The sequence below is a fragment of the Haematobia irritans genome, chromosome 3 (assembly GCF_050003625.1).
Source record: "Haematobia irritans isolate KBUSLIRL chromosome 3, ASM5000362v1, whole genome shotgun sequence".
Classification (NCBI taxonomy): Eukaryota; Metazoa; Arthropoda; class Insecta; order Diptera; family Muscidae; genus Haematobia; species Haematobia irritans.
In genome coordinates, this window is record NC_134399.1 from 11,961,442 (window position 1) to 11,987,726 (window position 26,285).

The 26,285-nt window shown below is 26.3% G+C and overlaps 1 protein-coding gene across 1 annotated transcript; it reads left to right on the plus strand.

The window, feature by feature from the left end:
- The first annotated feature begins 160 nt into the window (after nt 1-160).
- On the plus strand, nt 161-25,659 carry LOC142229668 (putative cytochrome P450 4d14). Its single transcript, XM_075300249.1, has 6 exons — nt 161-375; nt 447-903; nt 15,857-16,243; nt 21,918-22,120; nt 24,799-25,173; nt 25,237-25,659. Exons 1-6 carry the CDS (start codon nt 210-212, stop codon nt 25,575-25,577), a joined length of 1,929 nt encoding a protein of 642 aa, XP_075156364.1. The 5' UTR covers nt 161-209; the 3' UTR covers nt 25,578-25,659.
- The last annotated feature ends 626 nt before the right edge of the window (nt 25,660-26,285 follow it).

Consider the following 26,285-nt stretch of genomic DNA (forward strand, 5'->3'; position numbering starts at 1 on the left):
GGTCTGAGACCAATATATCGATATGTTACAAACGTAATGTTTAAATTAGTATCTCCCCCTTGCTATAGTGTAGGGTCTAAAAGTAAAAATCTAAAAATAATTGAGATTTCAGTTTTGACTGAAGATTTTTTCTAAAACACTTGCTTAAATACAGTATCAGAATAGCATTGACGGTGACAAATTCGGAGATTAATTCACGCATTGTCAGAATGTTGGGCGTTGTAATTTCATTAATATTTTTGAGTTTAATTTTGTGGGATTGTTTACAGAGACATCAGCGTAATCTTACTCTCAAACAATCCCATATAAAAGGACCTTTATTTATTGTACCCTTTATCGGAGATGCTTGGTTGGGTTTGGGCAATGACACAGCAAGTAGTGATCAGCAAAAGGTGTTTTATAAAAAAAAAATATATACCAATTTTTGTTTTTAAATTCTTCCTTAGATGTATTTAGGCTTTTCGCACGTTTGTCAGAAAAATATGGAAAAGTTTTTCGTTTGTGGCTATTCTATGATTTAATGTTGGTTACAAAAGATGTCCGATATTTTGAAATAATCCTTAGCAGTCCAAATGTAATCAAGAAATCTTTTATATATGAGATGCTTTCCTCTTGGCTGGGTGATGGTCTATTATTGAGTTTCAGTTCAAAATGGTATGCTCGTCGGAAACTTTTAACACCCACATATCATTTTAAAATCTTGGACCAATTTGTTGAGGTATTCGATCAACAAAGTCGTGTTTTAATTAAACGCCTTTCTAAACAGGCTGATGGAAAGACAGCCCTCAATATGTTTCCCATAATATGCCTTACCGCTTTAGACATTATAACCGAAACGGCAATGGGTGTAAAAGTAAATGCTCAGAATCATCCGGATTTCCCTTATGCCAAAGCAGTAAATGAGTAAGTACATAGAGAAAAAATAATCACCAAAATATTTAAAATTAAAATTTTAATTGAATTTTTCGCAAACATTCATTTAAAAATTTAATTGACTATTTTTTAATTAAAACAAAAATTAATAGCATCAATTAATTTTTTATTTGGATCAATTAATATTTTAATTGACTCAATAGCATCAATTAATTTTTTATTTGGATCAATTAATTTTTTAATTGATTGATACACAGAAAGAAATTCACGAAAATTTTTCCAATTAAAGCGTTAATTGAATTTTCAAATAAATTCAATTTTCATTATGCCAAAGCAGTAAAAGTAAGTGGAAAAAAGTTCACCAAAATATATCCAATTAATTGAATTTTCAAAAATATTCAATTGAAAATTTAATTCATTTTTTTTTAAATTAAAACAAAAATCAGTCACAAAAATTAATAGCATCAATTAATTTTTTAATTGAATCAATTAATTAGAATTAATTAAATTAACTTCGGTGATTGATATACAGAAAAGAATTTCACGAAAATTTTTCTAATTAAAGTTTTAATTGAATTTTAAAAAATGTTCAATTAAAAATTATATTGATTCTACATTTTTTTGATTGAAACAATAAACAAGTAATAGTATCAATTAATGTTTTAATTGACTTTCAATTAATTTTTTAACTGATACTATCATTTCTGTGATTGAGGACATTTCAGTTAAAAATTAATTCGTGATTGAATACACAAAAAATATTTTTTTGTGTCTATGAAACGGAAAATATAATCTACCATTTATCAGAACACAAAAAAAAAGAAAATACACTCAAAAAAAAAAAGAATTGAACCCAATATGGCACTAAAGACAATTTTATTTTATTTTAGTTCATGGAACCACCAATGAAGATTTAAAGATTTACTAAATTCAGGTCTTCCTCAAAAAAAATATTTAAAATTTTATCAATAATATGCCTATCTTGAACTTCGTATGGTACTAAATTTTTGAAATTTTGAAAGCCAATTTTATATTTCAAACTACGCAATTTTCTTGAACAAATAAAAGAAAAAAATAATTATGTCTAAAAATTTTTCTTGAATCTGTCGAAAAATATTTACTTATTTTTGTGAAATCAGCGGGTCATCTGCGTTTGTAATACAGCTTAGTTAAAATGTTTTTAAATTAACCTAAATTTTCTAAAATGAACCAAAATGTTCCTTCCTGGTGCACTGAAAAAATATTGATCGAAAGATTATGCAACATAATTTTTAGGTTGCGCAATTTACACAATATTAAGAACAAAATTCTTTAAAATAAAAAAGAATTTTATATAAAAGAAAGTTTATAAATTTTGATTTAAAAATTTCCTTCTTTAAGTTTAGGATACGAAACTTTTAAATTCGCATGCCTATATCAAAGTCGCATGCTCTAAGACAAATTTTCCTTAAAGTAAAACTTAACATTTTTGATTTAAAGAAATAATCTTTAAATTAACTGATAAAATGAACCTTTGGACTAAAGATAAAACAGCGTCAAAGACTTATATTAAGGATTTTGCAGTTTTGTTTTAAACGTTTATCAATTTTTTTTTTAATTAAAGAAAACATTTTTTATTTTGAAAATATGTTATAATTTGGATTTTTAGACTGAAATTTATTTGTACATAAATAACATTGTTAATATATCGCAAAAAGAAAATGAAATGATAACTTCGTATTATTTTAAAGAAGTCGAATCTTTGGCTCGGAATCAATAAAAATAAAATTTTAACAAAATTTTCCATAGAAATAAAATTTTGACAAAATTTTCCATAGAAATAAAAAAATTCATAGAAATAAAATTTTGACACAATTTTCTATAGAAATTAAATTTAAAAACAAAATCTCTAGAAATAAAATTTTGAAAATATTTTCTCTTTCTATAGAAATAAAATTTTGACAAAATTTTCTATAGAAATAAAATTTAAAAAAAAAAATTTCTCTAGAATTAAAATTTTGCAAAAATGTTCTATAGAATTAAAATTTTGCAAAAATTTTCTATAGAAATAAAACTTTGACAAAATTTTCTATAGAAATAAAATTTTGACAAAATTTTCTATAGAAATAAAATTTTGACAAAATTTTCTATAGAAATGAAATTTTGTCAAATTTTTTTATAGAAGTAAAACTTTGACAAAATTTTCTATAGAAATAAAATTTTGACAAAATTTTCTATAGGAATAAAAGTTTAACAAAATTGTCTATGGAAATAACATTTTGACAAAATTTTCTAAAGAAATAGAACTTTGACAAAATTTCCCATAGAAATAAAATTTTGACAAAATTTTCTATGGAACTGAAATTTTAACAAAATTTTCTTAGAAATTAAATTTTGTAAAAATTTTCTATAGAATTTTGTCAAATTTTTTTATAGAACTAAAACTTTGACAAAATTTTCTATAGAAATAAAATTTTGACAAAATTTTCTATAGAAATCAAATTTTTCAAAAATTTTCTATACAAATAAAATTTTGCAAAATTTTCTATACAAATAAAATTTTGCAAAAATTTTCTATTGAAATAAAATTTTGACAAAATTTTCTATGGAACTAAAATTTTAACAAAATTTTCTATAGAAATTAAATTTTGACAAAATTTTCTATAGACATAAAATTTTAACTAAATTTTCTATGGAAATAAAATTTTGACAAAGTTTTCTATAGAAATAAAATTTGGACAAAATTTTCTATAGAAATAAAATTTTAACAAAATTTTCTATAGAAATAAAATTTTGAAAAAAATTTTCTATAGAAATAAAATTTTGACAAAATTTTCTATAGAAATAAAATTTTTCAAAAACTTTTCTATACAAATAAAAATTTGCACAATTTTCTATACAAATAAAATTTTGCAAAAATTTTCTATTGAAATAAAATTTTGACAAAATTTTGCTATTGAAATAATATTTTGACAAAATTTTCTATGGAACTAAAATTTTAACAAAATTTTCTATAGAAATTAAATTTTGACAAAATTTTCTATAGACATAAAATGTTAACTAAATTTTCTATGGAAATAAAATTTTGACAAAGTTTTCTATAGAAATAAAATTTGGACAAAATTTTCTATAGAAATAAAATTATAACAAAATTTTCTATAGAAATAAAATTTTGAAAAAAATTTTCTATAGAAATAAAGTTTTGACAAAATTTTCTATAGAAATAAAATTTTTCAAAAAATTTTCTATACAAATAAAATTTTGCACAATTTTCTATACAAATAAAATTTTGCAAAAATTTTCTATTGAAATAAAATTTTGACAAAATTTTCTATGGAACTAAAATTTTAACAAAATTTTCTATAGAAATAAAATTTTGACAAAATTTCTATAGAAATGAAATTTTGTCAAATTTTTTATAGAAGTAAAACTTTGACAAAATTTTCTATAGAAATAAAATTTTGACAAAATTTTCTATAGGAATAAAAGTTTGACAAAATTGTCTATGGAAATAACATTTTGACAAAATTTTCTAAAGAAATAGAACTTTGACAAAATTTCCCATAGAAATAAAATTTTGACAAAATTTTCTATGGAACTGAAATTTTAACAAAATTTTCTTAGAAATTAAATTTTGTAAAAATTTTCTATAGAATTTTGTCAAATTTTTTTATAGAACTAAAACTTGGACAAAATTTTCTATAGAAATAAAATTTTGACAAAATTTTCTATAGAAATAAAATTTTTCAAAAATTTTCTATACAAATAAAATTTTGCAAAAATTTTCTATTTAAATAAAATTTTGACAAAATTTTCTATTGAAATAAAATTTTGACAAAATTTTCTATGGAACTAAAATTTTAACTAAATTTTCTATGGAAATAAAATTTTGACAAAGTTTTCTATAGAAATAAAATTTGAACAAAATTTTCTATAGAAATAAAATTTTAACAAAATTTTCTATAGAATTATAAGTTTGAAAAAAAATTCTCTAGAAATAAAATTTTGACAAAATTTTCTATAGAATTAAAACTTTGACAAAATATTCTATAGAATTAAAATTTTGCAAAAATTTTTTATAGAAATAACATTTTGACCAAATTTCTATGGAAATAAAATTAAAAACAAAAAATTTTTGACAAAATTGTCTATAGAAATAAAATTTTGACAAAATTTCTATAGAAATAAAATTTTGACAAAATTTCTATAGAAATAAAATTTTGCAAAAATTTCCTATAGAAATAAAATATTGCAAAAATTTCCTATAGAAATAAAATGTTGCAAAAATTTTCTATAGAAATAAAATTTTGCAAAAAATTTTCTATAGAAATAAAATTTTGACATAAATTTTCTATAGAAGATAAATTTTGCAAAAATTTTCTATAGAAATAAAATTTTGACAAAATTTTTTTATAGAAATAAAATTTTGCAAAAATTTTCTATAGAAATAAAAATTTGGCAAAATTTTCTATAGAAATAAAATTTTGATAAAATTTTCTATAGAAATAAAATTTTGACAAAATTTTTTATAGAACTAAAATTTTGACACATATAGATGTTATGGAAGTAGATCGAATAGTATGGAAGATGGGACATATTGAAAAAACCACACAAAAAAAAGTCCGCTAAATTGAATTTATTTTTGTTGCAAAACACTTATTTGTTTTAGTTAAATTTTATTAATACTAAAAATTATTCGTTTTTAGTTAAATTTTATTATTGCAAAAAAGTTATTTGTTTTTAGTTAAATTTTATTTTTTTTTTAAATTTTCCACAGCTTAATGAAATTTTCATTTTTTTAAGTATGTCTCAATCATTTTATGAACTAAACATGGGTATGACCGTACACCTAAATTCAATATAAACTGAAGCAAAATAAAATTTTCGTACAATTCCCAAAAATAGTACGAATGAACTACAATATGCTTAAAATGGTCATAATTTGGTGCCAAAGATTTTCTTCTTTACTTTTAGTTCATTTTTTTTTCTTCTATGAGAGGGTGGAATTTCGTGAATTCGAGTTAAACAGTACAACAGGGCACTAAATGTTCCTGATCTTAACAACGCTTTTTAGAAATTTCAAAATGTGGAGTATAATTTAGTTCAATTTTCGCACGAGTTAGTTCATTCTTCCTATAAAACAATTTACTTTTTATTCGGTGTACTAGGAATTACGAATTCGATTTATTACAGTTTATTCACTTAAAAATAATCTTGGCTCTGGGATCAGCCAACCTATGCCAATCCACACATACTACATTTCGTGCTTTACGAAACCTTAACCATTCATTACTTTTAAATTTGCCACTCATAATGGGAATCATTTAATAATTAATGCATACTTAAAATTTCCTATAATATCATCGTTATTATGTATATATCATTAAGTTTGAATTTCAATATCATTTCATACTCATTTCAACCAACACCACAAAAATTCTAGGCTGTTTTAAAATGATACCAATTATTTGCGAAAATTTCCATTTGTACTGTTACAAAAAAAAAAAAAAAAACTATGCACATATAATAATGTACTAAAAAACAAATGTGTTTAAACAATTGCATAAGATAATTCAAATGTTCTATGAAACTTCTCGGAAGCTCTACGCAATAAGAGAATAATATATGCTGAACTGAGAATATTATTTGTTAAATAAAAATTAAATCAAATATACCTCATAAACTATATAATTAGAAAAAAACAAAAACAAATATAGATCAAAAACATTTTTTGTTTGCTACTAAATCTATTTTTACATTTATTTTCATAATTTTTTATTATTGTTAATTTTGTAGTAAATAACTACATCAAATGAAAATATTAATTACATTCCCATTATGACTAAAATGACTTAATTTAATTCAAGTATATTTAATAATTGAATTTATAGTTTTAGTTATAGAGAATATAACTAAAACTATTTTTAATAAAATTTATTATATTAAAATAAAACCCTTTTTATACCCTAAACCACATAGTGGTCAGGGTATAATAAGTTTGATCGGCCAAAAAATATGCCTACCAGAAATATTGATATTAGACCCCATAAAATATATACCGATCGACTCAGAATCACCTCCGGAGTCGATCTAGCGCTTGGTGTCCGTCCGCCCGTCCGTCTGTCTATGTACCGATTTGCATGAAATTTGGTACAGGGTGTTTTCTGGGCACAAGGACGAACGCTATTGAATTTGGAAGAAATCGGATCAAATTTAGATATAGCTCCCATATATATGTATCGCCCGATTTCGACAAATGGAGTCACGTTGCGCTTTTTTACAAACCGATCGTCATCAAATTTTGCACATAGTAAATTTTTTTATCACCCTTTAAGTCTGCAAAATTTCATCGAAATCGGTTCAGATTTAGATATAGCTCTCATATATATGTATCGCCCGATTTTCCCAAATTTGGTCATAAAAAACTTATTTATTAAGCGATCTTACTCAAACTTGGCTTACTCTAATCTTTTATGGTACTGACAATATGTGCCAAAAATAATCGAAATCGGTTCAGATTTAGATATAGCTCCCATATATATGTATCGCCCGATTTTCCCAAATTTGGCCGTAAAACCCTTATTTATCAACCGATAGCACTCAAAGTTGGCTAAATATAATCTTGTATACCTCTAACTGTATGTGCGCAATTTCATCGAAATCGGTTCAGATGGGAGATATAGCTCCCATATATATGTATCGCCCCATTTGGTCAAATTTGGCCGTAAAACCCTTATTTATCAACCGATCGTACTCAAAGTTGGCTATATGTAATCTTCTATAGCTCTAACTATATGTGCGAAATTTCATAGAAATCGGTTCAGGTTTAGATATAGCTCCCATATATATGTATCGTCCGATTTTGAAAAATTTGCCCCTAATAACCTTATTTTTGACCATAGGGGCCTCATTTATTAACTGATCGTACTCAAATTTTACACCAAGTGACCTTCTGTGGTATCAATCATACCTGCAAAATATTATACAAATTGGTTAAGATTTAGATATAGGTACCATATGTTATATATGCATCGCTCGATTTTGTCATATTTGACCATAATACTCTTATTTATTAACCTAACATCCCAGCAAAAAAATTTGGAAGTTCTTCCAAAGGCACAACTTTAAAAAGCACTTCCAGATGATGCACTCCCAGTGATGTTCTTTATTTTAACTACCCAGGAAGTTCTTTTAATTCAATTTTGTATAACTTGGTTTTTTCGAACTTTTAATGGGTAATTTTAACTTTTTTTGTTTCAAATAGGTTAAAAACAGAGTAAGAATTCATAAAATGGAACAAATCATTTAAATTTTGGTCGAAAAAAAGTGCTAAATCCAATCTGAAAAAAGTGTGAATTTTTGAAAATATTTGAGGTCAAACGTTTCTGACAAGCGTTAGAATCCATTAAAAATTATAAAAAATTATAAAAATTATTTATTTGACAAAATATCACAGAATTTTTTAATTTACATCCAAAACATTGAATTCGGATCACACCTAAAGAAGTGATGCAAATTCAGTGCAACGGCTGTTGAAATGGAGGACTTCCGTCCTACGACAAGCCCATGTTAATTTCATCGCTTCTGCGTCAATTTTGCACCACTTCCGGATCCAAAGAGAACATTTTCACTACTTTTTTGGCGACGCTTTTTTTGCTGGGTAACTAAAACTATTTTTAATAAAATTTATTATATTAAAATAAAACCCTTTTTTATCTATTTTAGCTTAATTTAATTGAATTTTAAAGAATTGGGAATTATTTCTAATAATTAAAGCAAACAATTTTTTTTGTATAATTAATACAATATATTTTGCTGTAATGTAAAATTTACTAAATTAGTCACTTTAAATTAAACTATATTAAAATTAATTACATTAAAATAATAAAATTATTTAAATTAACTAAATAATTTCATTTAAATTCAATTTAATGTAATTAACAAATAAATTATATTAAATGTAATTTATTTTAATATTTAAGTTTTAATATTATATTTATTATAGATTTTATTGTAAACCAAACATCTTTATTTATTTGATTACAGTTCTTTTAATAAATTGTAAATTAATAATAAATTTTCCTTTAAAAATAATAATAATAATAATAACTATTTCATTTATTTTCATTTTAATTAATTATAAAAAATATAAATTTATTTAAAGTATTTTTTTTTTATTTAAATTTAATATAAATTAATTTAATATAAAATATTCGTACTTTTTTAATGTTGTAAATTCAATCAAATTCATTTAAATTTTTAATTAGATTAATTTTAAATCAATGAATTTTCAATTATTATTGAATATATTGTAAAATAAAATTGCAATTAACTTTTATAATTAAATTAAATTTAAAACAATGAATTTAGTGCCATAATTTAGTTTAATTAAATTCTTTTAACAAATTGTAAATTACTTCCATTATATTATATAACATATTTGCTTTCATCTAATATAAAAATATTCCCTTTTATTTAACTTAGCTATTTTAAAATAAAATTAAATCATTTTATTTAATATTAACTTTAATGTAAGTTTAACATTTTACATTTAAATACGTTTAAATTAAATTCAATTTTTATATTGTAAAATAAATCATCCATTAAATCTAAAACAATCTAAAGCAATCACTTAATTCAATTCATATTTATTTAGTAGTTATTTAGATTAATTTCATTTAGTAAATTGTAAATTACTTCTTCTTAATTATATAATATATTTTGCTTTATTTTAAAATAATAATAATTGGGTTTTATTTAAATTAATTGCATTAAAATTAAAATTAATTAAATTATTTTATATAATTTCATTTCTTTTGATGATTTGTTTTAACTTAGTATATATCTTTATATGTTTTGCTTTACAGTTTAATTTCTTTTATAATTAAGTTCTATTAAATCTATTAAAATAAAATTATTCAAATTAACAAAATAAGTTTATTTAATTTTTATATATCTTTATATATCAATTTGTAGTATTAAAATAAAATTATTTAAATTAACTCTGATATTTAATTTTAACTTAATTAAATTTAATATAATTTATATTATCTTTTTAAATTTAGTCCAAATTAAATTCAATTAAAAAAGAGTTGTTAACCAACTACTTTAATTATGTAATTCAATTTTTTAATAAATTTTAAATTATATCTATTCAATTATTTTTATAATTAATTTTAATTTAGAATAATAATAGTTCAATTTCTTTTAAAATTTAATTTAAATTAGCTCTGATATTTAATTTTAACTTAATTAAATTTAATATAATTTATATTATCATTTTAAATTTAGTCCAAATTAAATTCAATTAAAAAAGAGTTATTAACCAACTACTTTAATTATTTAATTCAATTTTATTAATAAATTGTAAATTATCTCTATTCAATTATTATACCCACCTCCATAGAATGGTGACGGGGGTATAATAAGTTTGTCATTCCGTTTGTAACACATCGAAATATCGATTTCCGACTATATCAAGTATATATATATTCTTGATCAGGGAGAAATTCTAAGACGATATAACGATGTCCGTCTGTCTGTTGTAATCACGCTACAGTCTTCAATAATGAAGCAATCGTGCTGAAATTTTGCACAACCTCGTCTTTTGTCTGCAGGCAGGTCAAGTTCGAAGATGGGTTATATCGGTCCAGGTTTTGATATAGTCCCCATATAAACCGACCTCCCGATTTGGGGTCTTGGGCTTATAGAAATCGTAGTTTTTATCCAATTTGGCTGAAATTTGAAATCCGGAGGTATTTTATGACCATAAAGAGGTGTGCCAAAAATGGTGAGTATCGGTCCATGTTTTGGTATAGCCCCCATATAGACCGATCTCCCGATTTTACTTCTTGGGCTTATAGAAACCGCAGTTTTTAATCAAATTACCTGATATTGGAAATCTGGAGGTATTGTAGGACCACAAAATATTGTAGGACCAAAAATTGTAAGTATCGGTCCATATTTTGGTATAGCCCCCATATAGACCGATGTCCCGATGTTACTTCTTGGGCTTATAGAAATCGCAGTTTTTATTCAATTTACCTGAAATTGGAAATCTAGAGGTATTGTAGGACCACAAATACGTGTGCCAAAATTTGTGAGTATCGGTCCATGTTTTGGTATGGTCCCCATATAAAACGACCTCCCGATTTGGGGTCTTGGGCTTATAGAAAGCGTAGTTTTTATCCAATTTGTCTGAAATTGGAAATCTAGGGGTATTTTCGGACCATAAAGAGGTGTGCTGAAAATGGTGAGTATCGGTCCATATTTTGGTATAGCCCCCATATAGACCGATTTCCCGATTTTACTTCTTGGGCTTCTAGAATCCGAAGTTTTTATCCTATTTGCCTGAAATTGGAAATCTAGAGGTATTTTCGGGTCATAAAGAGGTGTGCCGGAAACGGTGAGTATCGGCCCATGTTTTAGTATAGCCCCCATAAGAACGATCTCCCGATTTAACTCCTTGGGTTTCTAGAAACCGTAATTTTTATCTGATTTGCCTGAAATTGTAAATATTCTGGTATTTTAGGCTCGGTCCATTTGGTAATGCCTCCATATAGACCGACTTCACTTGAATTGCTTGAAACTCAATGTAAAATTTCCAGATTTTATTTCTACAGATTTAAGATTTCAAATCAAGACGTTATTTTATAATTTTCTTGCGCACTTACAAGAGATGTTAATGATTCCTCTAAAATTCAAACAAAAATGGTTCTTATAAATCCAGAATCTGGTATAGTCCTCATAGGTGAAATCTTTAAATTTATCTTCGGGAAGTGTCCTCAAGTCCTAAAGCCCTCCTAAAATTTCAAAGGAAACCCTAATATTTGGTTCATGGTGGTGGGTATTTAAGGTTCGGCCCGGCCGAACTTAGTGCTGTATATACTTGTTATACCCTCCATCATAGGATGGGGGTATATTAACTTTGTCATTCCGTTTGTAACACATCGAAATATTTCTCTAAGACCCCATAAAGTATATATATTCTGGGTCGTGGTGAAATTCTGAGTCGATCTAAGCATGTCCGTCCGTCCGTCCGTCCGTCCATCCGTCCGTCCGTCCGTCCGTCCGTCTGTTGAAATCACGCTAACTTCCGAACGAAACAAGCTATCGACTTGAAACTTGGGACAAGTAGTTGTTATCGATGTAGGTCGGATGGTATTGAAAATGGGCCATATCGGTCCACTTTTACGTATAGCCCCCATATAAAGGGACCCTCAGATTTGGCTTGTGGAGCCTCTAACGGAAGTATATTTCATCCGATCCGGCTGAAATTTGGTATATGGTGTTTGTATATGGTATCTAACAAACGTGCAAAAATTGGTCCACATCGGTCCATAATTATATATAGCGCCCATATAAACCGATCCCCAGATTTGGCTTGCGGAGCCTAAAAGAGAAGCAAATTTCATCCGATCCGCCTGCAATTTGGTACATGATGTTGGTATATGGTCTCTAATAACCATGCAAAAATTGGTCCACATCGGTCTATAATTATATATAGCCCCCATATAAACCGATCCGCAGATTTGGCTTGCGGAGCCTCTAAGAGAAGCATATTTCATCCGATCCGGCTGAAATTTGGTACATGGTGTTGGTATATGGTCTGTAACAATCATGCAAAAATTGGTCCACATCGGTCCATAATTATATATAGACCCCATATAAACCGATCTCCAGATTTGGCTTGCGAAGCCTCAAAGAGAAGCAAATTGCATCCGATCCGGCTGAAATTTGGTACCTGGTATTGGTATATGGTCTCTGACAACCGTGCAAAAATTTGTCCACATCGGTCCATAATTATATATAGCGCCCATATAAACCGATCCCCAGATTTGGGTTGCGGAGCCTCAAAGAGAAACAAATTTCATCCGATCCGCCTGAAATTTGGTACATGATGTTGGTATATGGTCTCTTCGGTTCATAATAAAATTTTCATCATCAATTTTATTTCTATAGAAAATTTTGTTCAAATTTTATTCGGTTCACAATCATGGTTGCCACTCGAGCCAAAAATAACCTACCAAGATTTTATTTCTATAAAAAATTTTGTCAAAAGTTTATTTCTATAGAAAATTTTGTTAAAATTTTATTTCTGTAGAAATTTTTGTCAAAATTTTCTTTCTATAGAAAATTTTGTCAAAATTTTTATTTCTATAGAAAATTTAGTGAAAATTTTATTTCTATAGAAAATTTTGTTAAAATTTTATTTCTGTAGAAAACTTTGTCAACATTTTGTGTCTACTTTGTCAAACTGAATTATATACGTATTGGATCGATCTTTTTTGATTTAATATATACCACGTATGGACTTACATACAATTTAGAAGATGGTGTTAGGAGGTTTTAAGATACCTTGCCATCGGCAAGCGTTACCGCAACTTAAGTAATTCGATTGTGGATGGCAGTGTTTAGAAGAAGTTTCTACGCAATCCATGATGGAGGGTACATAAGCTTCGGCCTGGCCGAACTTACGGCCGTATATAAAGGGTGATTCTTTTGAGGTTAGGATTTTCATGCATTAGTATTTGACAGATCACGTGGGATTTCAGACATGGTGTCAAAGAGAAAGATGCTCAGTATGCTTTGACATTTCATCATGAATAGACTTACTAACGAGCAACGCTTGCAAATCATTGAATTTTATTACAAAAATCAGTGTTCGGTTCGAAATGTGTTTATCGACAAATTTTGTTCAGCGATGAGGCTCATTTCTGGTTGAATGGCTACGTAAATAAGCAAAATTGCCGCATTTGGAGTGAAGAGCAACCAGAAGCCGTTCAAGAACTGCCCATGCATCCCGAAAAATGCACTGTTTGGTGTGGTTTGTACGCTGGTGGAATCATTGGACCGTATTTTTTCAAAGATGCTGTTGGACGCAACGTTACGGTGAATGGCGATCGCTATCGTTCGATGCTAACAAACTTTTTGTTGCCAAAAATGGAAGAACTGAACTTGTTGACATGTGGTTTCAACAAGATGGCGCTACATGCCACACAGCTCGCGATTCTATGGCCATTTTGAGGGAAAACTTCGGAGAACAATTCATCTCAAGAAATGGACCGGTAAGTTGGCCACCAAGATCATGCGATTTGACGCCTTTAGACTATTTTTTGTGGGGCTACGTCAAGTCTAAAGTCTACAGAAATAAGCCAGCAACTATTCCAGCTTTGGAAGACAACATTTCCGAAGAAATTCGGGCTATTCCGGCCGAAATGCTCGAAAAAGTTGCCCAAAATTGGACTTTCCGAATGGACCACCTAAGACGCAGCCGCGGTCAACATTTAAATGAAATTATCTTCAAAAAGTAAATGTCATGGACCAATCTAACGTTTCAAATAAAGAACCGATGAGATTTTGCAAATTTTATGCGTTTTTTTTTTAAAAAAAGTTATCAAGCTCTTAACAAATCGCCCTTTACTTGTTTTTATAATTAATTTTAATTTAGAATAATAATAGTTCAATTTCTTTTTAGTTGAATTAATTGTATTAAAATAAATTTAATAAAATTAACTAAATGGTTTTGTATAATTAAAAATTTCTTCTATATTAAATAATAACAAATAATTTAACTAGCTTTTAATTATATTAATAGAATAAAAATATTTTTTATTTTATAATTTTTTGTTCAATTTAATTTAATTTAACACATTTATTTTAACTTTAACTGAATTTAAATTGTTCAAAATTAAGTTCAATTGTTAACAAAAGTACTTCTACCTCTTTCTTTTATTTAATTTTAAGTCATTTCTATTTAATTATATAACATATATTGCTTTAATTTGAAAAAAAAAATAAACTGAATTGTTTTATTTAGTTTAATTCAATATATATACACATATATTTATTCTATTTAATGTATATTATTTTAATTTTTGAATTTAGATTTGTATAAATTCATTTCAGTTTGTAACGAAAGTACTTTAATTATTTAATTTCATTTAATTTCTTTTAGTTAATTTTAAGTTATTTCTATTTTATTATATAATATATATATAGCCTTGATTTTCAAAAACTATTTAAATTAACTGACTTGTCTTTTTTTTTAATTTTTAAATTTAGATTAGTCTAAATTCATTTCAGTTATTAACGAAAGTACTTTTTTTATTTAATTGCATTCCTTCTAATTAATTTTAAGTTATTTCTATTTGATTATATAAATATATACAATATATGTGTATTAATTTTCAAAAACTATTTGAATTAACTGACTTGTCTTATTTAATTTAAAATAATACATACACATATTTTTATTATATTTTATAATGATAATAATTTAATTTATTTTGAATTATTTTTATTTTTAATTAATTAGATTAAAATAAAATTATTTAAATTAAAAATTTTTTAATTAATTTACTGAAGATTTTTTTAACTTTTTAAATTTCAATTAATATGAAGTAAATTCAATTATTACAGATTAGGTTACCAACGAAACCGGAATGTTAGTAAGCCACCAATTCTATGTGAAGTGTACCAAGTAAAATTCAAGCATGCGGCAAAATATCAACAAATGATTGCGTATCAATAAAGTCACACATTTTCCTTGTCCGGATTATTTTGTAGTTCACATTGAAATCATAGTTGTTCTAATACTTTCGATTTCAATTTCCCATCTGCTTGAAACATTGCATTTGTGAACAGTATGAAAAAAGTATTGAACACAAGCATATACAAAATAAATAGAATATCGGAAGTTTAGCATGTCGCTTGTCATAGTTTGTGGCATTTTTTTAATCACTCTTTTTGCTGTGGATTGTTTCCTAAGGCATAGGAGTAATAAAATTCTTAGACAATCCAGTATATTGGGACCCTTGTTCATAGTGCCTTTTATCGGTGATGCCTGGTTGGGTTTGGGCAATGACACAGCAAGTAATACAAGTTTTCTTAAATAGCCCATAGAAAGTTCATCAATTTTGTTTCGTGACAATAGATGTCTTCAATCTCTTCGCTAGACTGACACATAAATATGGAAAACTTTCCGCTTATGGCTCTTTAACAGGCTAATGTTGGTAACATCAGATGTCAAGTACTTTGAAGCTATCCTAAGTAGTTCGTATGTAATTAAGAAATCCTTTATATACGATATGCTTTCGCCTTGGCTAAGCGATGGCCTGTTGCTAAGCTCCAGTTCTAAATGGCATATAAGACGTAAACTTTTAACACCCACCTACCATTTTAAGATACTGGAAGGATTCATTAAGATATTCGAACAACAAAGTCGTGTATTGGTTACCCGTCTTTCTACCATGGCCGATGGCAAAACGATATATAATATCTTTCCGATTATATGTCTCACAGCATTGGATGTTATAGCGGAAACGGCAATGGGTGTGAAAATAAATGCCCAAGATCATCCAGATTTTAGTTATGCCAAAGCAGTTAAAGCGTGAGTATGCAATGAGAGGTTTTAATGAAGCAATGTGAAATGAGACAAAACAAAATGTGTGATAACGGTTGCCACCCTTGGTAGAAATCTACCAAAAATGGTAGAATTTTTAATGTTTGGTAAATTGGTAGAATTATTTTATAAAGATAAAATTTTAACAAAATTTTCTATAAAAATGAAATTTAAACAAAATTTTCTATTGAAATAAAATTTTGACAAAATTTTCTATAGAAGTAAAATTTTAATGAAATATTCTGTAGAAATAAAATTTTGACAAAATTTTCTAAAGAAATACAATTTTGACAAAATTTTCTACAGAAATAAAATTTTGCCAAAAATTTTCATAGAAATAAAATTTTGCCAAAAATTTTCTATGCAAAATAACATTTTGACAAAATTTTCTATAGAAATAAAATTTGGCCAAAACTTTTCTATAGCAATAAAATTTTGACTAAAATTTCTATAGAAATAAAATTTTGACAAATAAAAATTTTGACAAATAAAAATTTTGAGAAATAAAATTTTGACAAAAATGTTCATAGAAATAAAATTTTGCCAAAAATTTTCTATGCAAAATAACATTTTGACAAAATTTTCTATAGAAATAAAATTTGGCCAAAAATTTTCTATAGCAATAAAATTTTGACAAAATCTTCAATATAAATAAAATTTTGACAAAATTTTCTATAGAAATAAAATTTTTACAAAATTTTCTATAGAAATAAAATTTTAACGAAATATTCTATAGAAATAAAATTTTGACAGAATTTTCTAAAGAAATACAATTTTGATAAAATTTTCTATGGAAATAAAATTTTAACAAAATTTTCTATAGAAATAAAATTTTGACAAAAGTTGACATACAATTTCGACAAAATTTTCTATAAAAATAAATTTTCTATAGAAATAAAATTTTGACAAAATTTTCTATAGAAACAAAATGTTCACAAAGTTTTCTATGGAAATAAAATATTGAAAAATTTTTTATAGAAATAAAATTTTGACAAAATTTTCTATAGAAAATAAAATTTTGACAAAATCTTCTATATAAATAAAATAAAATTTTGATAGATTTTCTATATAGAAATAAAATTTTGACAAATTTTTTTTATAGAAATAAAATTTTATTGTTGTTTTTTTTTTGATCTCAGCTTAAAGCCATGCATTGACTAAACTACAAGTGTAGCTTAACCAACAGAGGAAAAGTATGCTTGTCAAATTTATTTGGGCAAAGCCCTATAGACTGCAAGATGGTTGGATGTACAGCTGTTTCGGAATTACCACATTCCTCATCAGCATCCTCTACTTGCAGCAAAACTATCAACCAATTATCAGAATAAATTCGGGTAATTCACTCAACCCAACGTGAACTACACTTGAACCTCCCGAAAAAGGGTTTGATAGTCGGCTACTGCCTAAACAAATTTGCCAGCATATCTCTTTTCCTTTGCCAAACTCAAATCATCGATTTGTATGTATTTGGCTGGGTTTGTTTTTGAGCGTGCTTCCTCTATCTTCATTCGTTTTGTTTGTTATTGTTGGCTTCTCTTCAATCGTTATTGTTGTTTTTTTTTTTTTGATCTCAGCTTAAAGCCATGCATTGACTAAACTACAAGTGTAGCTTAACCAGCAGAGGAAAAGTATGCTTGTCAAATTTATTTGGGCAAAGCCCTATAGACTGTTGGTTAAGCTAAACTTGTAGTTTAGTCAATGCATGGCTTTAAGCTGAGATAAAAAAAAAACAACAATAACGATTGAAGAGAAGCCAACAATAACAAACAAAACGAAATAAAATTTTGCCAAAAATGTTCTATAGAAATAAAGTTTTGACAAAATTTTCTGTTGAAATAAAATTTTTACAAAAAATTTTTATAGAAATAAGAGTTTGAAAAAATTTTCTATAGAAATAAAATTTTGACAAAATCTTCTATAAAAATAAAATTTTGACAAAATTTTCTATATAAATAAAATCTTGACAAAATGTTCTATATTAATAAAATTTTGCCAAAAATTTTCTATAGAAAAAAATTTTGCCAAAAAATTTCTATAGAAATAAAATTGTGCCAAAAAATTTCTATAGAAATAAAATTTTGCCAAAAATTTTCTATAGAAATAAAATTTTGACAAAATTTTCTATAGAAATAAAATTTTAATGAAATATTCTATAGAAAAAAAAAATTTGACAAAATTTTCTACAGAAATAAAATTTTGACAAAATTTTCTATAGAAATAAAATTTTGACAAAAGTTGAAATACAATTTTGACAAAATTTTCTATTAAAAATGAAATTTTGCCAAAATTTTCTATAGAAGTAAAATTTTGACAAAATTTTCTATAGAAACAAAATGTTCACAAATTTTTCTATAGAAATAAAATTTTGAAAAATTTTTTATAGAAACAAAATTTTAAAAAATTTTCTATTGAAATAAAATTTTGACAAAATTTTCTATTGAAATAAAATTTTGACAAAATTTTCTATAGAAAGAAAATTTTGACAAAATCTTCTATATAAATAAAATTTTGACAAAATTTTCTATAGAAATAAAATTTTGACAAAATTTTCTATAGAAATAAAATTTTAATGAAATATTCTATAGAAATAAAATTTTGACAGAATTTTCTAAATTTTGACAAAATTTTCTACACAAATAAAATTTTGACAAAATTTTCTATAGAAATAAAATTTTGACAAAAGTTGAAATACAATTTTGACAAAATTTTCTATAAAAAATAAAATTTTGCCAAAATTTTCTATAGAACTAAAGTTTTGACGAAATTTTCTATAGAAACAAAATGTTCACAAATTTTTCTATAGAAATAAAATTTTGAAATTGAACAACTTTTTATAGAACAATCTTTTATAGAAAAATTTTCTATTCAAATAAAATTTTGACAAAATTTTCTATAGAAATAAAATTTTGACAAAATTTTCTATTGAAACAAAATTTTGACAAAATTTTCTGTAGAAAGAAAATTTTGACAAAATGTTCTATAGAAAGAAAATTTTGACAAAAATTTTGACAAAATTTTCTATAGAAATAAAATTGTAACAAAATCTTCTATAAAAATAATATTTTGCCACAATTTGCTATTGAAATAAAATTGTGACAAAATTTTCTATAGAAATAAAATTTTGCCAACAATTTTCTATAGAAATAAAAATTTGACAAAATCTTCTACATAAATAAAATTTTGACAAAATATTTTTTATAAATAAAATTTTGACAAAATTTTCTATAGAAATAAAATGTTGACAAAATTTTCTATAGAAATAAAATTTGGACAACATTTTCTATAGAAATAAAATTTGGTCAAAATTTTCTATAGAAATAAAATTTTGTCAAAAATTTTCTATAGACATAAAATTTTGACAAAATTTTCTTTAGAAAAAAAATTTTGCTAAAATTTTCTATAGAAATAAAATTTTCAAAAAATTATCTATAGACATAAAATTACGACAAAATTTTCAAATTAACAGTTTGCAAAAAATTTCTATAGAAATAAAAATTTGACAAAAATAAAATATTGACAAAATTTTCTATAGAAATAAAATGTTGACAAAATTTTCTATAGAAATAAAATTTTAACAAAATTTTTTAAGAAATAAAATTTTGCAAAACAAGACTTTTGTTTGGTGGTAGCTAAAATTTTCTTCCAAATTTGGTAGATTATTTTTGACTCGAATGGCAATCGTGATCCGGGTCAATTTGCTATTGAAATAAAATTGTGACAAAATTTTCTATAGAAATAAAATTTTGCCAACAATTTTCTATAAAAATAAAAATTTGACAAAATCTTCTACATAAATAAAATTTTGACAAAATTTTCTATAGAAATAAAATTTGGACAAAATTTTCTATAGAAATAAAATTTGGTCAAAATTTTCTATAGAAATAAAATTTTGTCAAAAATTTTCTATAGACATAAAATTTTGACAAAATTTTCTTTAGACAAAAAAATTTTGCAAACATTTTCTATAGAAATAAAATTTTCAAAAAATTATCTATAGACATTAAATTACGACAAAATTTTCAAATTAACAGTTTGCAAAAAATTTCTATAGAAATAAAAATGTGACAAAAATAAAATATTAACAAAATTTTCTATAGAAATAAAATATTGACAAAATTTTCTATAGAAATAAAATTTTGACAAAATTTTCTATAGAAGATAAAATTTTAACAAAATTTTTTAAGAAATAAAATTTTGCAAAACAAGACATTTGTTTGGTGGTAGCTAAAATTTTCTTCCAAATTTGGTAGATTATTTTTGACTCGAATGGCAATCGTGATCCGGGTCCGTTGTGACACTTCAGTGGTAAATTTGTCACTTTTATATGCGTTGACTTTTGTGCCAGTAAATTCCATGATTTTTACAATTTTTGCCATGTTGTGGCATCTTTTAACTTCTTTTTTAGTACAATAGGTTTTGTGCCACTAAATGTTATACTTTTTACATTTCTGTGCCACAATTTTTTGTTATGTTGTGCTACCTTTTTACTTCTTTTTTAGTGCAATAGTTTTCGAAATTTTTGTTTTAATATTCCCTGAAAATTACGAATGTAATCGGTATCTTAACATAAAATCGAACTAATGCGCACGCTTTCAAACATTGCTGATAACATATCAAGCGGACAAATGTGACCCAAAAAATGCAATTTTTTCTGTAATTATCAGATTTTTGTTTATTTGTAATGGACTGTTTAGGTCAATGTACATAAATGCCAATCGCATGGATATTTAATTTAATGGAGATCAAATGTTTGTTGGGTTTATTTAGATCTAATTTGAGAAAAAAGCGACTTCAAAATTTTATCGCAAAAAAATTATAAAATTAATTTCATTCGTAGTTTTTTCCTTGTAAAAAAGTGTGCCAATTTTTTTAATATATTGTGCCACATGGAGATTTAATTTAATGTTAGAGGGGTTTATTTAGATCTAATTTAAAAAAAAAACATTGCGACTTCAAAATTTCATCGCAAAAAAAAAATTATAAAATTCATAAATTTCGTATTTTTTCTTATAAAAAATTGTGCCAACTTTTTTTAGTTATTGTACCAGTTTTTATTGCATTTCACATTTTTGAGCCAGCTTTTAGAAATTCTTAACGGCATCGCTGATCCTTATCGCACCAAAACAGTGATTGATTAAAAGTGGCACAATATGGTGAAAAGGTGGCACTTAAATGTAAAAATATATGCCAACTCTAGAAAAAGAATAGGAAGTTGCCAATAAAGTGGCATATTACGTCTAATGGCCGGTTTTTCATCCATCGATTACTAAGCTCATAGAAAATTTTGACAAAATTTTCTATAGAAATAAAATGTTGACAAAATTTTCTATAGAAATAAAAATTTGACAAAATATTCTATAGAAGTAAAATTTGAAATAACTTCTACAGAATTAAAATTTGAAAAAAATCTATAGAAATAAAATTTTGACGACATTTTCCATAGAAATAAAATTTTGACAAAATTTCCTATAGAAATAAAATTTTGGCAAAAATTTCTATAGAAATAAAATGTTGACAAAACTTGTCTATAGAAATGAAAATTTGCAAAAATGTGTAATGAGTTCCTAAGTACTTTCTCCACAATTTTTGGATTTTTTTTATCACAGCAAGTATTTCATATATTGTTTCCATATAACACACAATTTTTATTACTATTTTACAGGGCAACAGATATAATTGCCACTCGTGCCATGAAACCTATACAATATTTCCATATTGGATTTCTATTGACCGCTTTTCCATCATACCTGAAATTAAGGAAGTGTATACGTATAATGCACGATTTTACAAATAAGGTAATTTGCGATCGGAAACGGGCGTTAGAAAGTGAACTTCTCAAAAAGGATGAAATGTCGACAGGAAAAGGTAAGTGTAAGTGTAGAGAATCCAGAATACTAATTAAGATAACGAAGAAGAACGTATATGGCTTCTGTGTGAAATAAGTTCATTCACACAGAAGTCACTACGTTCACACTACACTCAAAAAACAGTGAATCCATCAGAAACGAAAATTTTAGTTAATTTTAACTAGACTGTATTACAAACGAAAATGTCCCACCGATTTCACAGAAATAAGTAAATATTTTTAGACAGAAATTCAAGAAAATTTATTAGACATAATTATTTTTATACCCTCCATCATAGGATGGGGGTATATTAACTTTGTCATTCCGTTTGTAACACATCGAAATATTGCTCTAAGACCCCATAAAGTATATATATTCTGGGTCGTGGTGAAATTCTGAGTCGGTCTAAGCATGTCCGTCCGTCCGTCCGTCCGTCCGTCCGTCTGTTGAAATCACGCTAACTTCCGAACGAAACAAGCTATCGACTTGAAACTTGGCACAAAAAGTTGTTATCGATGTAGGTCGGATGGTATTGAAAATGGGCCATATCGGTCCACTTTTACGTATAGCTCCCATATAAAGGGACCCACAGATTTGGCTTGTGGAGCCTCTAACAGAAGCATATTTCATCCGATCCGGCTGAAATTTGGTATATGGTGTTGGTATATGGTCTCTAACAACCATGCAAAAATTGGTCCACATCGGTCCATAATTATATATAGCCCCCATATAAACCGATCTTCAGATTTGGCTTGCGGAGCCTAAAAGAGAAGCAAATTTAATCCGATCCGGCTGAAATTTGGTACATGGTGTTGGTATATGGTCTCTAACAACCATACAAAAATTGGTTCACATCGGTCCATAATTATATATAGCCCCCATATAAACCGATCCCCAGATTTGGCTTGCCGAGCCTCAAAGAGAAGAAAATTTCATCCGATCCGGCTGAAATTTGGTACATGATGTTGGTATATGGTCTCTAACAACCATGCAAAAATTGGTCCTTATCGGTCCTTAATTATATATAGCCCCCATATAAACCGATCCCCAGATTTGACTTGTGGAGCCTCTAACAGAAGCATATTTCATCCGATCCGGCTGAAATTTGGTACATAGTGTTGGTATATGGTCTCTAACAATCATGCGAAAATTGGTCCACATCGGTCCATAATTATATATAGCCCCCATATAAACCGATCCCCAGATTTGGCTTGCGGAGCCTCAAAGAGAAGCAAATTTCATCCGATCCGCTTGAATTTGGTACATGGTGTTGGTATATGGTCTCTAACAACTATGCAAAAATTGGTCCACATCGGTCCAAAATTATATATAGCCCCCCATATAAACCGATCCCCATATTTGGCTTGCGTAGTCTCCAAGAGAAGCAAATTTCATCCAATCCGGTTGTAATTTGGAACATGGTGTTAGTATATGATCTTTAACAACCGTGCCAGAATTGGTCCATATCGGTCCATAATTATATATAGCCCCCATATAAAACATTCTCCAGATTTGACGTCCGGAGCCTCTTGGAGGAGCAAAATTCATCCGATCCGGTTCAAATTAGGCACGTGGTCTTAGTATATGGTCGCTAACAACCATACCAAAATTGGTCCAATCACACAAAAATTGGTCCATATCGGTTCATAATCATGGTTGCAACTGGAGCCAAAAATAATCTACCAAAATTTTATTTCTATAGAAAATTTTGTCAAAATTTTATTTCTATAGAAAATTTTGTTCAAATTTTATTCGGTTCATAATCATGGTTGCCACTCGAGCCAAAAATAATCTACCAAGATTTTATTTCTATAGAAAATTTTGTCAAAAGTTTATTTCTATAGAAAATTTGGTTAAAATTTTATTTCTGTAGAAATTTTTGTCAAAATTTTCATTCTATAGAAAATTTTGTCAAAGTTTTTATTTCTATAGAAATTTTTGTTAAAATTTTATTTCTGTAGAAAATTTTGTCAAAATTTTATGTCTACTTTGTCAAACTGAATTATATACGCATTGGATCGATCTTTTTTGATTTAATATATACCACGTATGGACTTACATACAATTTAGAAGATGGTGTTAGGAGTTTTTAAGATACGTTGCCATCGGCAAGCGTTACCGCAACTTAAGTAATTCGATTGTGGATGGCAGTGTTTAGATGAAGTTTCTACGCAATTCATGATGGAGGGTACATAAGCTTCGGCCTGGCCGAACTTACGGCCGTATATACTTGTTTTTTTTTTTTCACTTGTTAAAGAAAATTTCGTAGTTTAAGGAGACAATTGAAGTTCAAATTTGCAAAAAAAAAAATTTTAGTGCTATATGAAGATTAAGATGGGCGCATTATGGTAAAATTTACAAATTTAATGAAATTCTGAATTATTTTGTTGGAGTCCAGTATAAACCAACAAAAGTATTCTAATGTTTACTTTTTGTGTTTGTAAACAAAAAACAGCTGTTAAATCCTATAATGAGCGACATCTCAGTTTATTCATAATATGAACACTAGAATATTTCATGCAAAGTGTGAACGTAGTATAACACTCTTTATTAGACGAAATCTTAATCAACACCACCCAGATACATATGACATAGGAGAGTCATATATATTCTGGTGGTATGATATGATCAATTTCATTGGCAGAGAATCTTAAACAATTTTCTTATATGTATATGTTTTTTTATATATAATTTTAGAAAATGACCCCGATGATATAGGGCAAAAGAAGCGTATGACCTTTTTGGATGTCTTACTGCAGTCCACAATTGATGGAAAGTCTTTGACAAATGAAGAAATACGTGAAGAGGTCGACACTTTCATGTTTGAGGGTCATGATACCACAACCAGTGGCATATCGTTTTGCTTATATTTATTGGCCCGTCATCCTGCGGTCCAACAAAAAGTGGTCCAGGAAATTATTGAGGTCATGGGGAAGGATAGAAATCAAAAAGTTACAATGAAGGATTTACAGGAAATGAAATATTTAGAAGCTGTAATAAAGGAATCTTTACGCCTATACCCGTCTGTGCCCATAATTTCACGATACACAGATAAGGATATAAAAGTCGATGGTAGATATTCACAGAGGTATAAGAAATTTTTGGTAATCTACTAAATTATATCCTCCATTTCAGATAATCACATTATACCCGCCCACTCCAGTATAACGCTGTTAATTTATGCCATAGGCCGAAATCCGGATATTTTTAAAAATCCCAATGATTTCTTGCCAGAGAGGTTTTACCATAAAAACTTGGACTCAAATCATAATCCATTTGCCTATACACCATTTTCGGCCGGTCCACGTAATTGTATTGGCCAAAAATTTGCCATGCTCGAGATGAAATGTACTATAAGTATGGTATTAAGGTATTTTGAACTATTGCCTCTGGGACCAGATGTAGTGCCTCAAATGAATATGATTTTACGTTCAGCTACTGGTATTAATTTAGGATTAAGGCCTCGTATACATTGATGTGATGGATATTTTCGGAATTTATATATCGTTTTAGCTATAGTTATACAAGATATTCCAAATAAAAGTAAAATTTTAATTATTTCACATTTTTTTTTAATTTCTTATCCGATTTAGACCCAAATTCCTTCGGAATTTTAGACAAGATTGATTTTTATAGTAATAAAGTTTTGACAAAATTTCCTATAAAAAATGTTCTATACAAATAAAATTTGACAAAATTTTCTATAGAAATCAAATTTTGACAAAATTTTCTATTCAAATAAAATTTTAACAAAATTTTCTTTAGAAATAAAATTTCTCAAAAATTTTGACAAATTTTTCTAAAGACAAAAATTCTCTATAGAAATAAAATTTTTCAAAAACTTCTATAGAAATAAAATTGTTTCAAAATTTTGACACAATTTTCTATGGAAATAAAATTTCGGAAAAAAAATCTACAATTTTGACAAAATTTTATATAATTTTGACAAAATTTTCTATAGACAAAAATTTTCTATAGAAGTAAAATTTTGCAACAACTCCTATAGAAATAAAATTTTGACAAAATTTTCTATACAAATAAAATTTTGATAAAATTTTCTATAGAAATAAAATTTCGTAAAAATTTTCTATACAAATAAAAATTTTACAAAATTTTCTATATAAAATATTTAGACAAAATATTTTGTCTATATATATATATATATATATATATATATATATATA